General features: G+C 40.1%; 1 protein-coding gene and 1 long non-coding RNA gene across 4 annotated transcripts; one reads left to right on the top strand and one right to left on the bottom strand.

Annotated features, from left to right (window-relative positions):
* The first annotated feature begins 202 nt into the window (after positions 1 to 202).
* LOC309699370 lies at positions 203 to 14,695 on the top strand. 2 transcript variants are annotated; one of them, XR_014274312.1, is made up of 3 exons: positions 203 to 272; positions 13,355 to 13,531; positions 14,134 to 14,695. It is a non-coding gene; the product is annotated as an uncharacterized lncRNA (long non-coding RNA). The 2 variants fall into 2 exon arrangements; XR_014274313.1 differs by lacking the exon at positions 203 to 272 and adding an exon at positions 9,229 to 9,308.
* Positions 3,895 to 9,271, bottom strand: azin1b (antizyme inhibitor 1b). Of its 2 annotated transcripts, none has more exons than XM_082522367.1 (11): positions 9,101 to 9,271; positions 8,199 to 8,342; positions 7,776 to 7,973; positions 7,457 to 7,630; positions 7,028 to 7,200; positions 6,706 to 6,919; positions 6,504 to 6,578; positions 6,155 to 6,320; positions 5,926 to 6,035; positions 5,596 to 5,813; positions 3,895 to 5,514 (listed from the first exon to the last, which is right to left on the bottom strand). In XM_082522367.1, the coding sequence occupies exons 3-11, from the start codon at positions 7,875 to 7,877 to the stop codon at positions 5,439 to 5,441; spliced, it is 1,308 nt and encodes a 435-aa protein (XP_082378493.1). In that variant the 5' UTR covers positions 7,878 to 7,973; positions 8,199 to 8,342; positions 9,101 to 9,271; the 3' UTR covers positions 3,895 to 5,438. The 2 variants fall into 2 exon arrangements, with proteins under 2 accessions (XP_082378493.1, XP_082378494.1); XM_082522368.1 differs by having other exon boundaries at positions 8,199 to 8,321.
* Positions 14,696 to 15,749: the final 1,054 nt, after the last annotated feature.

Raw genomic sequence — 15,749 nt, 5'->3', positions numbered from 1 at the left:
CGAAACCACTCCGGAGACAAGTTATCTTTTTTCTTTTTTGGTCCAGCTTTTGTCCCTTTCTTCCCCCCTATTGAGGAAAAAATGGCGCTTAAGTTCAGGATCTGACGTAGCTGCCTCATTTGCATACAGCACAAACTGACCAATGGGAGCGCTCGCCTGCTAAAACCCGAATAACTTTTTATTCTCTCACTGGAACCCTCAGCCCGGCTCCAGGTTGCCCAGGTGACGCACTCTGTGGTTCACTTTCTGAATTTCATGCCACATCTGACCTGGTGAGCCCACATTTACCATTCCCATCTAATAGCTAGGTAGGGGGCGTGGCTCCTGCGACCCCCCCCCACAGCAGCAAGTCACGTGATACATGCTCAAGCCCAACCAATGAGGTGTCGAGAAAATGAGCTAAATGGGTGGTCTTTGACGTGTGATGTCATATCATGCTACTTTCTGTACCCAATTACTTTGAGCCACCATTTTGATTGAGGGAGAAAGCGAAATGAGTAGGTTAGATGTCTTTAGGCTAGCAAAAGATTAAGTGTTAGGATTTTTTATTGTGTTTTACAGTTACAACTTGACAAAATGGCTAGTTACCATCATGTGGTAATTTATACCAACTGCGAAATCTTGTTACATATATTTTATAGATAGTTGTAGCTAACTGTAAAAGTTGATTAGAGCAATTTCCAGGTTAACAATTTTACCTTCAGCTTTTCCCGCCTACAGGTAATTCAAGCACAGCTTGAGCGCTGCGTTAACCACCTATCTGACTGTCGCCTGCATGCTAACCTTAACAACCAAGGTCAGTTTAGGCAAAAACTGGATGAAATATAAACAAATCAATAATCTCTTCAACATGTCTGTGAAGGTTCTCAGTCATCCAGGTCATCGTAGTCAAAGGAGCTTACAAAGAAAAGCATCTGGACTTCTTTAAGTTACTTGAAGACGTTTCACCTCTCATCCGAGAAGCTTCTTCAGTTCTAAGGTCAAATGGTGGAGAGTCCCAGATATAAACCTAGTGGGAGTAACCCCCCACAGAGGGACAAAAGGACTCCCTGATGATCCTCTAATCGCCTGAGCCAAGGTGTGAAACTGGGTGTGGGTCCCAATCAGCCAGAGTTTCGGGTGAGTTCATTGTGAAACCTGGCCCCACCTTATCATGCGAATTCCTGAGATCAGATGGCCCAGGATGTGAGTGGGCGTTAAGGCGTCTGGGAAGGGATCTCAAAATTGGATTATAGATGGCAGACAGTTGGTGTCGTAAACCACCGCCTCTGTTCAAAGATGGTCGCTCACAGTGGACATAGATGGCTTCTTTCACTCCTCTTTCAAACCATCTGTCCTCTCTTTCCAAAATGTGAACATTGGCATCCTCGAAAGAGTGTCCTTTATCCTTAAGATGCAGATGGACTGCTGAGTCTTGTCCTGTGGAGGTGGCTCTTCTGTGTTGTGCCATGCGCTTGTGAAGTGGCTGTTTGGTCTCTCCGATGTAGAGGTCTGGGCATTCCTCGCTGCACTGTACAGCCAAGAAAAGAAGTCCAGACGCTTTTCTTTGCAAGCTCCTTTGAATCTCTTCAACAGTCTCTTCTTTGTAATGGCCTGATAACCAACACTTGCATTGCCTGATTTAGGCTCACACCCAAGTCAGATACTGCAAACAGAATGGACACACGAAGTGCCATACTTACACATATAATGACTGTACTCCAATATGTATCTCTAAGGCTAACAGCTAAGTTAGATTAGCATTGTCTCCAACCCAAAGTTAGCGAAGACAAAGATTTCCATTCTTTTTCTTTGCGATTTCCTTTGCTCATACCAACAAAAGGGTGTTCACTTTAGACCAATTAGCAATGGTCCAATCAGAGTTGCTCTATTTGTGCAGTCAAAGAGTGGATGATGTGAATCGCTCAAGCATATAATTTCAGATCGATCGAGTCTGTGGTAACCTTGAATTTAAGCTATTTTCTCTGCATTGCTGTGTGTATTTTCCCCTTGCAGACCATTTAGGTGCAAGATTTTATTCATTTATTTTTTATTACAATCAGATCCACTGCTGTCAAGCACAATGCCCAATTCATCAATACACACTCCAAACACAATGGAAAGCACTGTGCATGATCCATCTGCTGATCTATTCATCTTTTAAACCAATTAAAATGCAAGCAACACTTCTCTAATGAACACTTGAGGCACATGAGACACTTGATAGGAGCTGTAATGATCCCCGTTAGACAAATACATCCCTCAGATTAACTCGATTCTGACGTGCAACATCGAGGAAATAATTCAGCATCTTTAATTCACTCTGAAGTGTATTTATTCTGAGGAAATAACTTTGCACAAAACACATCAATATTTCCTTCGTACCCCAGTGCTTCTTATGGTCTGCACTTAAAACATCTTTCTTATAAATATGTAATTATCAAAATTACACCCTGTTTTGTATATTGTCATGGATCTTACTGGAAGCTTCAGAGAACACTAAGAGGTCCGAGCTGGGTGTCTCATTCACTGACAGGGCATGCAAGGTAATTTACAAACAGTGAGGGCAGGGGTTTATCCATTTTATCCAGTGTACTCTCAGCGCAGCTGTGGCCGCACTGGCATTCTGATCTGAAGGATCAGCTCTTAATTTGATCTAAGTGCTGAAAATGAACCACACTGCTTGAACACATACGCAAATGTTGCAATGTATGGTGGAAACACAACACTGTACAGGTTGAACTCAACTGTAATTTTTGTAATGTTTAGGATGAAATCCCGCAAGCGGGTCAGTTTTCATTATAACAGGACCCACAGCAGCAAGTGATTAAAAGCTCCTTTCTGTCTAAAGATGCAATGCAGTGTGATAAACTGCTGGAGTGCTTCTAGTGGACAGCCAGCAAATGGTTATTACCCTTCCCCTCAAATATATTTGCACTGTCAGTTTAGTGCTGAAAAGATAGCATTTCTCCAATGGGAAAGCTAGGATCCATAACTAACTTCAATAGACCTAAATTACTTTACCAGCATACTATTAGGATACGCAGACCACTAAAAAATATGAATAAAACTGTTAATTCTAGTTGGACAAAATCTAACTAGGCATGGTCCATGAGTATTAACAGCCAAAATTTTAGCTTTTTTCCTTTTTGAGAGCCTTTTAATTGATGCGGAGGTCCAATGACATCACCCCATTTTAATTTGGTAAATACTGCAAAACTAATGCCATTTTAACCTAAATTTTAATTAACAAGCAAACAAACTGAAGTAACACCAGGGAAAAAAAAAAACTAACCAAAAAAGTAATAAAGTATTTGATCAACATGAGCAAGGGAAGGCTTGGACTGAGACCCAGGTGACGACGTAGGAATATTTGCAACTTCCCACATCTTGCACTGGACAAATAGTCCACATATTATTTTAGCTTAAAAAAACCAAAAAAAAAAAAAAAACCCACAAACTTTTTTTTTTTTTTTTTAAAACACCAATAACTAAAAAAATAAATGTAAGAATAATACTGGTTGGTGCAGCACATTCTTGGCCGTTTAACACATCAACTTATTTCAGTTTTTAGTTCAAGTCTACTTTTGTTAACTAGCATTCAATTTTTGTTAACTTTATTAACCACAAGATTCGTGTTAGGTGTTTGTAGTTTTTACAGTAAAAATGAGGTGATGTCACTAGATCTGTGAATCACTTAAAGGCCGGGTTTCTCTATAACTAGGCTGTTGTAGTAGTTTTCTTCAGATTTAAAGAGTCTGTATATCCAAGTAAAGTTATTGTCTTCAAAATAACCCTAGCTGTGGGATGCAGCAAATTGCTAAAGCTCCAAATTATGCTGGCTTACAGGAACAATGTTGTATTTCCAGTCCCTCCACCCACCAATGCCAAAAACCACACAAACACCAGATGAAATGATTTCAGTCAGAAATGTATATTAAATTAATCACTTATTACTTTAACGAGCACAATGTACAGTCAAAGAACAGGCTATGGTCCATTAGTGACTTAGACAAGCAAATTAATACATTAGTCACTCATGACACACAGGGGCGAGAGTTGATTTAAAAAAAAAAAAAAAAAACAAAAAAAAAACCTGATGCTTCAGGTCATCTTTAACATGAGTGAACATGTAGCTGTAGAGGAGACTGTGCAGGAAGTCCCTCGACTTCAGAGGCATGAAAGGTCTGTCCATGTTATTTAGCATTTGCACTGCCCCAGAGAGGTCTGTGTACAACTAGCATCTCTCACTTTAAAGATACAGACATGTACATCCATATCTGACACATACAAATCATTTGTGTTTGAGCATGTGTCAAAAGAAGAAAAAAATAAAAAATAAAAATTGAGAGAGAGAAACCCCCCTCCTTCCTTTGTTGGTTTTCAGAGCCAGCAAAGGAGCTAGTGAACAAGGTCCAAATCCCCTCGACAAGTGTCACAGTATTTTTCCTTTAACCCACATAAGATTTTGTGCCTTTTAAACCAGATTAACCTCTGAGAGAAAGGAGTGCACTGAATACAGTGTCCCTGTATCCAAGCTACAGCTCAGCACAGAGGGAATCTCCTACAGTAATTCCATCAGGGCTTTCGAGTAAAAGGAAACCACTGAGGTCACAAATGGAAATCACAGCACACGTAATCCATGTATCATTTAGAAAACAAAAAAACAAACAAAAACCCAATAACTTATCACAAAAACACTTAAATGGGCCATTGCAATAATACCTGGGCAATAAACACACAAGGATGGAGCTTTAAATTTGCCCAAATTATATCTGAATCCAATAAATATTAAAAACAAAAACAAGATGCATTGAGTGAATTGCAATACAGAAAAATACATCATTGTCATTATTTCATTTAAGCAGCGCCAAGTGAGGAGTCCGAGGTGCGGAGTCCGAGGTGCAGAGTCCTCACGTGGCAGTGATTCTTTTAAACACTTCAAAAATTGCCTACAGACCAAATGTACTGTTCTCAGACACAGGAGCTACACAACTATTGATAGGTAATCAATACAAAGCATGTGATTCAATGGATCTAAATCAATTGTACATTTTGTAAACTGAATTTTAATTAGGAAACAAAACCACCCCAAACATATGGGGGGGGAGGGGGTCCCATCTCCAAAGAGTCATCCATTTTGTTGCATAATGTCATAAAAGCTTGGGCAAGAGTTCTTTTAGCAAACAGATTAAAGTCGCAAAGAGTCAAAACTAGGGTCATCTTCCAGGAAAAAATTTGAACTGAGGTATCAAATAACCAACCGTGTGTCATTGCTGGAGGTACAAAAGTGAAATTCTGGAAGAAATTACAGGACACTGCTGTTTTCCAAAGCGGCTGGAATGTTGACCACATTTAACCCCTCATCCCAAACACCACACTGACCTCTCCTCTCACACAGTGAAAGCAGAGGTAAGGCAGATCTGTGCAATAAAATATGGGACAGAGGCCGAGGGTACTTAGGGACTGTACGGGAGAAACGAGAAGTTCTTCATGGCGCCACCCAGTGTCACGCCGGCCTCCTGCATTTCGTACCTGAGGACAACAGTGTGACGATCAATTCTCTTAATGTCTTGTTGCTACATTTTCATGAGTGGCAGACACCAACGCACTCACCAGTCAGAGGTGGAGACTGTGTAGTAGATTGGCAGTGGGGGGGCAGTGGAGAGGCAGCTTAGGTCCTCTAGGCCGCACACCCCCATGTTGGAGAACAGAAGCCAGTCTCCCACACTGAGCTCTGGTAGTAGGCAGCGCTCCACCACCTGGTCTAAGGGGTCCAGTGAGGGCCCCCAAAGGCTGCTGGCATACATTGCCTCCTCAGCACACAACGCACGCTGGGGGGCAACAAAACCCATCAAAACAGGCAAAAAACAGACAACAGTAACCATGTGCGTGCTATCACATGATCTATTCAGTCATGAATTGAGTTTAGTCTCCTCTACTAACCTTGTGTACTGACGGGGCAGGGATGGAGTTTCCCAGCAGCTTGCGGCCAAATGGACCATAAACACCCTCATTCATGTAGTACAGGAACTCCGTATCCTCATTGTTCTCACCTGAGTGAATACATTAGATAACCATTTTAGAAATCTAAAACAAGAGTTACTTCAACTAGTTTGGTTCTGATTGTATGAAAAGTTAAATAATCACAACCTCAGAGAGTAAAGTAACTCACCTTGAGCTAGGCTGTCCCAGTGGCGAGTCACCACCTTCTTGCCCATAATGTTGACAGCCAGGCTGAAGGCGGAGGCCACGTAGAAGCTGCCCGGCTGGGCCAAGACCTGCACACCAGAAAGCTGGGGGAAGTAGGCATCCAGCAGTGGCCTGACTGCAGTTTCAACCTGCATACAGTGAACAGACAGATCAGATATTTTCAGATTAAAAAACAAAAAGACAAAAATAAAGGACTGGATCATAGGAATAAATGCTTTTGCTTATTAGCTAATAATAAGCTTCTTGCTAATAAAGCAGTTAAAAAGAAGATTGAAGCATTTCTAAATGAGTCACTTCAGTTCACTACTTGCCTGTTTCAGCTGAAACTCCGAGCCAGTAAATCCACCACCAATGTCAAGGATGTTCATGTTAAACCCCACTTCCACCTGAGTAGATACAGACAGTTGTCATATCAGATAAAGTCATTTCAAGACAGAATACTGGGGGGTGGAGAATCAAGTTAATATATATCTACTACTAGAGTTATGATTTCATAATTAGGACAGCACTCACCCCCATGTCAAACACACAGCGGGCATCTGACAGTGCATGGGTGTAGGCCTGTTGCAGGTCCTGGCAGGAGCTGGGGATGTGGAAGGTTACCCCCACCACCTCGACTCCCAGCTCCTTGGCTGCTTCCAGCAGGTGCCGGCAGCTCTTGAGAGAGGAGCCGAAGGTCATGCTGGTCTCAGCCGCGTGGGCCTCTGTGGTCAACTGCAGCAGCAGCCTGGAAGGGGTGGGAGGGGGGGTCAGATGCATTTTAAATTAGACCATGGATCTTCTTTTGGACTTTGCGTTTATTAAAAAAAAAAAAAAAAAAAGTTTGCTCATTTACTTTGCATTAGGATGCAGACGGGCAATCTTGGACAACTCTGCCTCATTTTCACACACAAGATGCTGGATGTTGTTCTTGGCAGCATACTTGATGTGTGCCAGTTGCTTGAACACACTTGAGAGGATGATGCTTTCCGGTGGTACACCATGATCCAGCACCAGGCTCATTTCAGCCTGCAGGTAATAGGATGCACAAAAATAATAAATAAAATAAATAAATAAAACCACACACTCATTAAAACAATCAAAAGCAGTACTAAATGCGTTGCATAAGTTGAAAGGATAACAGTCATCAGCTGACTACCAATCAATGATGCTTGTAATGTAATTTCCCTTAAAAAAAAAAATGAAGTGCTTACATAAGAGGATGAAGCACTTTGCAGCTTAAAAATAATTACTGACTGAGTCAAAACTACATGAAAAAGCTTACCTTGTTGGCGCAAATGAAGCCCAGGCCCAAGGATGCCAGCAATTCAATGACTGCAGGGCTGCTGTTGCACTTGACTGGGTAGTAGGGCTGCACATGTGGCACCAGGCTCTGCCAGCACAAATGCTGTCGCATCAGTGCACCGAGATCACCCACCACAAAAGCACTTTTCTCCACCTGAGAAATCAGAAAGAAGGTAGGGTGCAGGTAAACAAATTTATCAAACATGTATAACTACAAATCCCATCAGATTAAGTAACTCACTGATGCAAAATAGAATTCAGGGATAGCCTCAAGAGAGTGTTATAGAAGCTGAACTGACCAGAGCCTGTTCACAGATGTGTGCATCAATGACATCTTCCAGAGTCATTCCTCCCTCCAGTAGTTCAATGATGTAGCTGGGTTGGTCAGTGAGTCCTTTCATCTCAACCGTATTCCGTTAATCCGACAATCATAAAGAGCAGATAAACAAGTCAGGGGGTCACGACTGAGCCAATGGGTCCTGCCGGTATGCAACAAACTGGAGAGAAGAGGGAAGAGACCAAAAAAACCAAACAAACAAAACAAAACAAAAAAACACACACACACACACACACACACAGAAGAAGAAAGGAATATATGACTATGGCCTTTAAAAAACCCCAAACAAAACAGCTTTGTGTGCAGAATTGAGTCCTTCTCCCACACACACCTTCACTATAAAAATGCATGCATCTTTGTGTATAAGACACACATAGCTACTCACATGGACAAGTCAGGAGATGGACCTGTCCCTTTATCAGCTAGGATCCCAAGGTGGCTCAGCGTTGAAGTTAAAGTGCTCCCGGTAAAGAGCCGCCCCTAGGCCCTCTGGGTAGCGTTCATACACCTGTGCAGAGACAGGGGAGCCCTGAAGTACAAGCACTCAGTATTAGATATAGATCCAGAGGAAAGACACTTTCAGGAAACATGTAGCACAGCGTTCTTAAGGAGGCTCAACAATCCTGATTGTTGCTTTTGATGTTTAGGTCTTATCTATTGAATATTTGTCATGGGTCAAAACCTGAATGACACAACACCCCTATCGGTTCAGTTACACCCGACTTAATGCCTGTAACTGAACTACTACCCCTGTCGTTAGTGTTTTTATGGCTGCTGGTACTCCTTACGCGATAGACGTCCAAATAAAACACGCGCATGCGCTGTAGTACTCACAACAGTGTCACAACTTGACAAATTGAGTATTATTTCAATGCGCAGACAAAGCATAACCCCTAACTAGAGCAAACTGATGTAATACGTTACATTTGACTAGTTAAAAGATATTTGTATTGCTCAAAGGAAACGCCATTGTGACAAAACACACTGCTGAAAGGTTCATGGAAACGACAGAACCGCTAACTGACGACGGAAGGAGCTTACGTTAGAGCTGGGTGTCCTTAAAATTTCAATAACAAGCCGCTAAATGACACAATAAACGAATAAAAGCTACATAGTGGTGCCGTGACTGCGTCACAATTTCTTAATACATTGAGTTGAACACGAAAACACCCGGAAAACACATATTTCAATATGTGGCTCGGTCATGTGCAGCAAGAAGGCAGAAAGACGAGCCCGCCATGTTACGTCCGCCCGCTGAACCCAATCGAAGTACTTCGCTGTACTTACGTGAGATAACGGCCAGAAGGTTTTGGAAAACCGTCTTCTCTTTTTCGGCGGAATTTTTAAAGAGTAGTGGGCACAATGATATAAGAAAGAAAGACGGCTGTTTTTGCCATATGTCTAGGCGAAGAACGCGCGTCGCTCGAGTAGTGTCTTCTCTGCCTGAGAGTGGGGTGGAGATGGACTGGAAAAGGAGGCTGGGGAAGAGGAAAAGGTAATCAACGGCTCGTGGGCGTGGCTTGAACGTTCAGTTTGACCAATTAACGCTCTGCATTCGTGAGCGCATACCAAATACGCATTTCCGAAAATTATACAGGCTGCAGTACATCTGTGATGTTTTTTCAGGTTGCATAACCATAAACTTTCCAAACAAGGCCACCCAGTAAATGAGCTCAAGAATACAACTGCTCCGTTTGTCAGGGAACAGCTCACACGCACTTTAGTGGTTGCTACAGAGCTATAGCTGCTATATTTTATATTTAGGAAAATATGTATAGGAAAATACTATGTATAGGGCATAAACGCTATGTAAAATAATAAACAGAATGTCAAAACAATATTTTCTAGAAAGCAGTAATTGTTTTTAAATGTCACATTTGTCAAAAGATATCAGCAATCAGCATCTGTCTAATTTCCAGAGATAAATAGTATTGCTCAGGCGTGGCTGAAACTTTGCACCTGCTTTGTGTTTAGTTCAGCAGTTCGCTGTGAATGAACAACGAACACAACAGATTAAAATAACATATTTTCTTGATTTCTGTTGAATGCAGTATTTAAACGCTCTGTGAGTGTGCCAGTAAGGGTCTGCTGTCTGCATCAAACTTGTGGGAAAAAGGAAGAAAATACCTGAACATTACCATAGCAAGTTTTTATCACATTAGTGGAAAAAACACACAGACCAGATGAAAATAGCTATCTGTGCGGAGTGTATACTTTTATATCTATGGTTTTCATTTACTGATTATCTTCCAGTATTCTGTTTAGCCAAAGAGAAAACTTCTGGTCTTATTAGCATTACGACTAAACACAAATGCGCTGTAAAATGTAAGCAACCGTCTTTGCATATAAAAATCACATGGACAAGGCAGGAGATGTCCGACTATTAGTTATAGAATTCCAAAATGGAATTATTTCTAAACATATTAATGCAAATATAAATTATACTTATAGCCATGCTGGTCAATTTCCAAAGTACATTAAAAAACAATATGCAATAAATATGCCATCACTGTGGATTCTTTGCACCTGTTGGCAAATACCTTCAGATTATTTGCTATCTTTATGAAAGTCAATGGTGACAAAACAAAGCACATTAAATTTACAATAGTATAATAGTAAAATAGTGTGCTTTGGATTTCTGTTAATTGCAGCATTTCTGCCTGTAACCAATTTCAATTTGTTTGATCTTTTTCTTTGGTGTAGTGGTTTAAATACTTATCTGTAAAGAAAAGAAACTAACAGGCTGAATGGTGAACCACAGCTGAATAATATATTATCAAGTCCAAGTTATGTTTAGTCAGTTTTTTTCAGTATTTTGTATTATTTTGTATTAATTGTTGTCTGTTGTGGCTGTATTGACAGTGTGCATGTAAAGATGGATGCATCCCCACTTCAGAATAAATCTAACTATGGGTTACCTGAAGCTGAACGTGAACCTGAGGCCAAACATCAGAGAATGTATGCATGGGAATAAGGCCCGCACTTGTTAAACTTGATTAAAAGGGTATCTAATTAAGTCATACCCACTCAACCTGCCCTGTCTTTAGGTAGCCACCTGAGTCTTTTCCTAAAGCTTTGCTTGGTCACTCACACTTTTATGACACTGAGAACACAAAACATGCAAACAAAACACGCTCCCCGTTTCAGTTGTACACGTTTTGGTATTGGTGCTTTCGTCACGTGATGAAATAAGATGTGAGAGTTCTTCAGAATGTTCTGTTCTTTGATCCTCAAGATCTGTCACGGTCATCATAGCCTTATTTTAGCTGCGATAATTTCAGCTTAAAAGGGATGTAAAATTAATTTCAACAAACACACAGTTCAGTATGACGCTAAAGCACTGGAACACTGCAAAGATAAGTGCGGAAACACAGCCTGCAGGCACTTTAGTCGTATGACTTTCTGTTGCACCCAACCAACGTGTTGCACGTCTTCACCCGTGTGTTTGTAAACAGCGTAGAGGTCCTAGAGCGCTTATCTTTGCTTTATGACACTGCAGTAGACACAATGTTCACAAAACAGCATGACCCAGAAATGCTTAACCAAACAACATGGAAACTGTTTTGCACATATTGCAGAAACAGCTAAACAAATGACTGTACTTCTTAAAAATTACTCTAAAGCTTACTCTAAAACTTCAAAGTCTATTTGGGCAATTTGGACAAGAAAACCATCAACTGAAGTATAAAAGTATGTGCTTCAAGTTTCATATCGGGGCCCATGGGGTCAGGAGTAAATTAGATTTAGTCACTGTTTGTAGCAAATAAATTCAATTTGCCACCATAACTAACAAATATTTTCAAAGTTAACACACTTTCCATTGTGTGAAGACTGCAGTAAGAAATCTGCAGGGATGTTTCATGTGCTCACTGCAGTTTAAGTAGTGTTACTAGAAATATTAAGACAGAAATGGCAGTATCACATTTTAAAGGGCCCGATGACTAAAATGCACTCACTGGCCACTGTGTTAGGTACACTTGCTCAACTGCTCATTAAAACAAATATCTAATCAGCCAGTCACATGGCTGGAAATCAGTGCATTTAGGTCAAGATGACCCACCGAAGTTTAAATTGAGCATCACAATGGTGGGAAGAAAAGGTGATTTAAGTGACTTTGAACGTGGCATTGCTGCGGGTGTAAAATGGGCTGATCTGAGTATTTCAGAAACTCTACTGGGATTTTCCAATGCAACAATCTCTGTAAGTGCAGAACAAAAAAAGAAGCATCAAGCCTGAAAAACACACATTTAGAGCAGAGGAAAAGTATTGAGTCTTTACTGGACTGTGTGCAGAAAAAGAAAAAACAAATTTCAACCTGTTTACCTCGCTTACCTTTTTACGCGGTACCTTTTTATGCCTTAACCTGCATAATTTGTGTCCACTACATTAATGTATTTGTGATTCAAAAGTTCAGTTTCTTCCTTTCTGTACCGACCTCTTGTGGTAAGATGTAATCATGGAACTGCTGTGCTGTCTTACTTGTCAGTTACTGCCTTTAGGTGGCACTGAATGTCTATGAGACAGCAATCTTCAGGTATTGGTAATGTGTCAGCAACCTCTATCTCTATACAGTACACTGCATACTTAACCTTTTTGGACCTTTTTATATTGCTAGGCATATAGGCAGGATAATGGCATCACATCGAATTTTAAGTGTTAAATATACACAGTGACTGATTTTTATGTAAACAAAAAAAAAATTTGTTTATTTGTTTACATGAAAATCTAAATAACCTGCTACTAAATAACCCTTTTGAAGTAACTCTCAGCAGTTATTTGGACATGAAATAGTTGGTAGACATGTTATTAACCCTATGAGAAAACTGTTACTTTTATTCAGGTACAGTGCCATCATAAGGCTACAGGAAACACTTTTATTCAAACACAATTTCTTATCAAAATGGCTTTAAAAGAGATCTGTGGCAGTATGTCATAGCTCAGCTGTACAGACTAAAGATCAAGTGTACAGGTGTAAAGAATAAATAAGACATAGTTATGCTTGATTTAGAGAGACTAGAACAAAGCTGTTGTTTTGTTAGTATATCCCCGTGCAACAGCTTTGTTCTAGCAGACAGTTTCCTGCACAACGTTTATTTGTACAAGCACTTTATACAGCATTTCACTGCAGGCTTTCCAGCCCACTCTCTCGCTCTAGATCTGTGCTGGAATAATTTGCAAGTGCACGTTAGCGAGGCCCCTTCACTGTCCACTTTTAAATCGCGTCTTAAAACCCACTTTTATTCTTTGCCTTTTAACCTCAGCGAGACTTAGTTTCTCTTGTAATGAAATTAGTTATTTAATTAATTATTTTACTTTTTCTTTTATTTGGCTTTTATTTATATCTTATGCATTTTATTATATAGTTCCTATGTACAGCACTTTGTGTCAGCTGTGTTTTTTTAAAAGTACTTTATAAATAAAGGTGATGATGATGATGTGGTTCTTCGCTACATTAGCAGTTGTAGTGAGCAGAACTGGTACAAAGTTTGCAATGTTGTTGAGTAGAACTTTTAAAGGATTTTTCTTTTTGATTTCTGTCAGGATTGTCTGGACCATGTCATCTCTGATGCCACGGGAGAAGATGGCCTGGGTTTCTATTGATGTGATAGTTTTGGAGACTCGATCCAAAGGGATCAAGGAGGGGGAGGAGGGGGAGGAGGACGCTCCCAGAAGCCGTGCAGGATGCAGGGAACTACCCCTATTACCACTTCCTGTGCGGTGAGCAGTTTGGAGCAATGCTCCTGCTTCTTCCCTTTAAGGATTTCAATGTAATTTCTGACCATGTTGAGGAGTTTAGGTGTTCTGTAGAATAAGTTCAAGTTAAAAAGTTAAAAGAATGATCTTTTCAACATATTTAAAGCATCACAGAAATATTGAAACACTGTAGCTGGACCGTTAACAAACGTATGTCAGATGTAACTCACTGAAATTTAGGAGGTATGGCCTCTGGAAATTTAAGGAGCATCCAGGCTTGAAACTCTATGTCCCTCATTTTATTAATAATGCTCACTACCCTGAAACAGGAAACACATTAACAGTGCAGTTTTGTTTAGATATTATGTGAACATAATGAAAAAAACAAATCTCCAAATTACTACAAGTCTTGTGAGTTTTCTCTCACCAGTTTCAGTAGAGTTTTGGCTTCTTTTTAGTCAAACCCCTCAAGTTCAAACTCCCAAAGCCTTAAAAAGAAAACAAAACAGAGGTTTTCTCTCTGCATTTACACTTTAACACAAACAGACTGTCAGGTGTGACGGGGATGGTCTGTAGGTATCAGTGTAACTCACTGCTCTGCTCTCTTTGCTCTTCTCCACCAACAGATCTCTCAGATTTTCAATAGTGATGTGTGATGGGATTTGATTCCCCTGCTGAAGTCTAAGGAACTCCATCATCGTTGGAATCTAAAAATAAAAGGAGCCATTTCATCAACACCACTCTCAGGTCCTCAGATATTACCTGATATTTTATGTCAACTGTGGGTCTTACCTGAGCCCTGTAGTGTGGAAGATGCCAGCAGATCTTCACAGCCATGTTGTAAATGGGTGTATTGAACAACACCTGTCAAAGAAATAAGAAGTTCCTTATTGCTACTTAAGTCGATTCTCAGTTTGTCAGCTTAAAAACCACATCAAATTCTTCAATTTGTTGAAATGCAGAACAAGCAAAAACTGTCATATACCCTGATGGGTTTGTAGATTCTTCTACTTGCTTCCATTGAAATGTTGTTGTTGTATCACAGTCGGGAATAAAAACTGTCAAATACACTCCAAAAATTGTGTAATGTAAAATGTCTCCGGACTGGTTGTTTGCTGCTCTTTGAGTTCAGCAGGAGGAGGTGAACCCACAGCTGGGAGTGGTTCCATGGTGTCTTGGAGGATCTTACTTCAGGTTCATGATCATAATTATATTCTTTCTGGTCTAAACCTCAGACAAGAGCTGGTCAGATGAATTGAGTCAGCTTTCTGAAGTTCTGCTACAGAAAGGAAACAAGGACAGCAACACCTGCACCTTTATCTGACAACACATCTTTGACGATTTGTCTTCTCAGTATCATAATAATTATATTGTCAGAATATTTTGGGTTGCTAAAAACAACTAAAAGCATAAAATTCCGTTTTCAAAATTCAGTACTGATGTCCCACATTATGAAAAGTTAGCCCAAACGGTGTACAATGGGTTTCTTTTCTGTTGACCAACATAAAAACTTTTCCAAAAAGCAATTAAAGAGATTAAACAAAGATATTTTGAAGGCATTTTGGAATTACCTGATTTAGCAGAGCCACTTACCCACTGTAGCTCAGTTCATGGACTTGAATTAGGAGGGACAAGAAAAGTGAATTCAACTGACTCCAATTTACTGACATCTAATGGTGAGATTTTACATACTGTAACTTTAATGATAGTTGAAAATAGCCCAGGCGCACGGCTGCTAGGTGAGTACACAGTTTGTGTAATATGTGAATAAAAATAAATATAAGCTTTACCCTCTTTTCCAACCAAAAGTTCCCAGTAGAGTTTTTGACCTTCAGCTGTTTTCTTTCCGTTTTTGTTTTTAATATCTTACACACACACACACACACACACACACACACACACACACACACACACACACACACACACACACGCACACACACGAAAAACATTTATGACTCGCACTCTCACCTCTTATTATTTTAAGTAGCTTAGTATAATGTATCTGTTACTTTAGCAATTTTCTCCCACTTCCCCATTAGGTTGATCTCTTTTACTATTTATTTATTACCATCAACTATTTGCTCAGTGTTAGTTTGATAAGTATTTTTTAAATATAAGGTAAATTTTACTTTTAATGAATTATACTTTATGCTTAAGTCTCCTTGTTCCTAGTACAACCTGCTTAAGACATGTTCCACTCAATCTCACGAGGAGTTGATCACGTGACAGCCGTTTGCGCACG

This window comes from Aulonocara stuartgranti, assembly GCF_965226115.1.
Source record: "Aulonocara stuartgranti genome assembly, chromosome: 22".
NCBI classification, from domain to species: domain Eukaryota; kingdom Metazoa; phylum Chordata; class Actinopteri; order Cichliformes; family Cichlidae; genus Aulonocara; species Aulonocara stuartgranti.
The sequence above is the reverse complement of the archived record's forward strand: the minus strand, read 5'-3'. Positions and strand labels throughout refer to the sequence as shown.

Coding starts and splice junctions, on each gene's coding strand:
- azin1b (XM_082522367.1), bottom strand. CDS start 7,877: ATGAAAGGACTCACTGACCAACCCAGCTACATCATTGAACTACTGGAG. Junction 7,201..7,456: donor GCTTCATTTGCGCCAACAAG/GTAAGCTTTTTC, acceptor TATTACCTGCAG/GCTGAAATGAGCCTGGTGCT. Junction 5,814..5,925: donor CTGCCCCGTCAGTACACAAG/GTTAGTAGAGGA, acceptor GTTGCCCCCCAG/CGTGCGTTGTGTGCTGAGGA.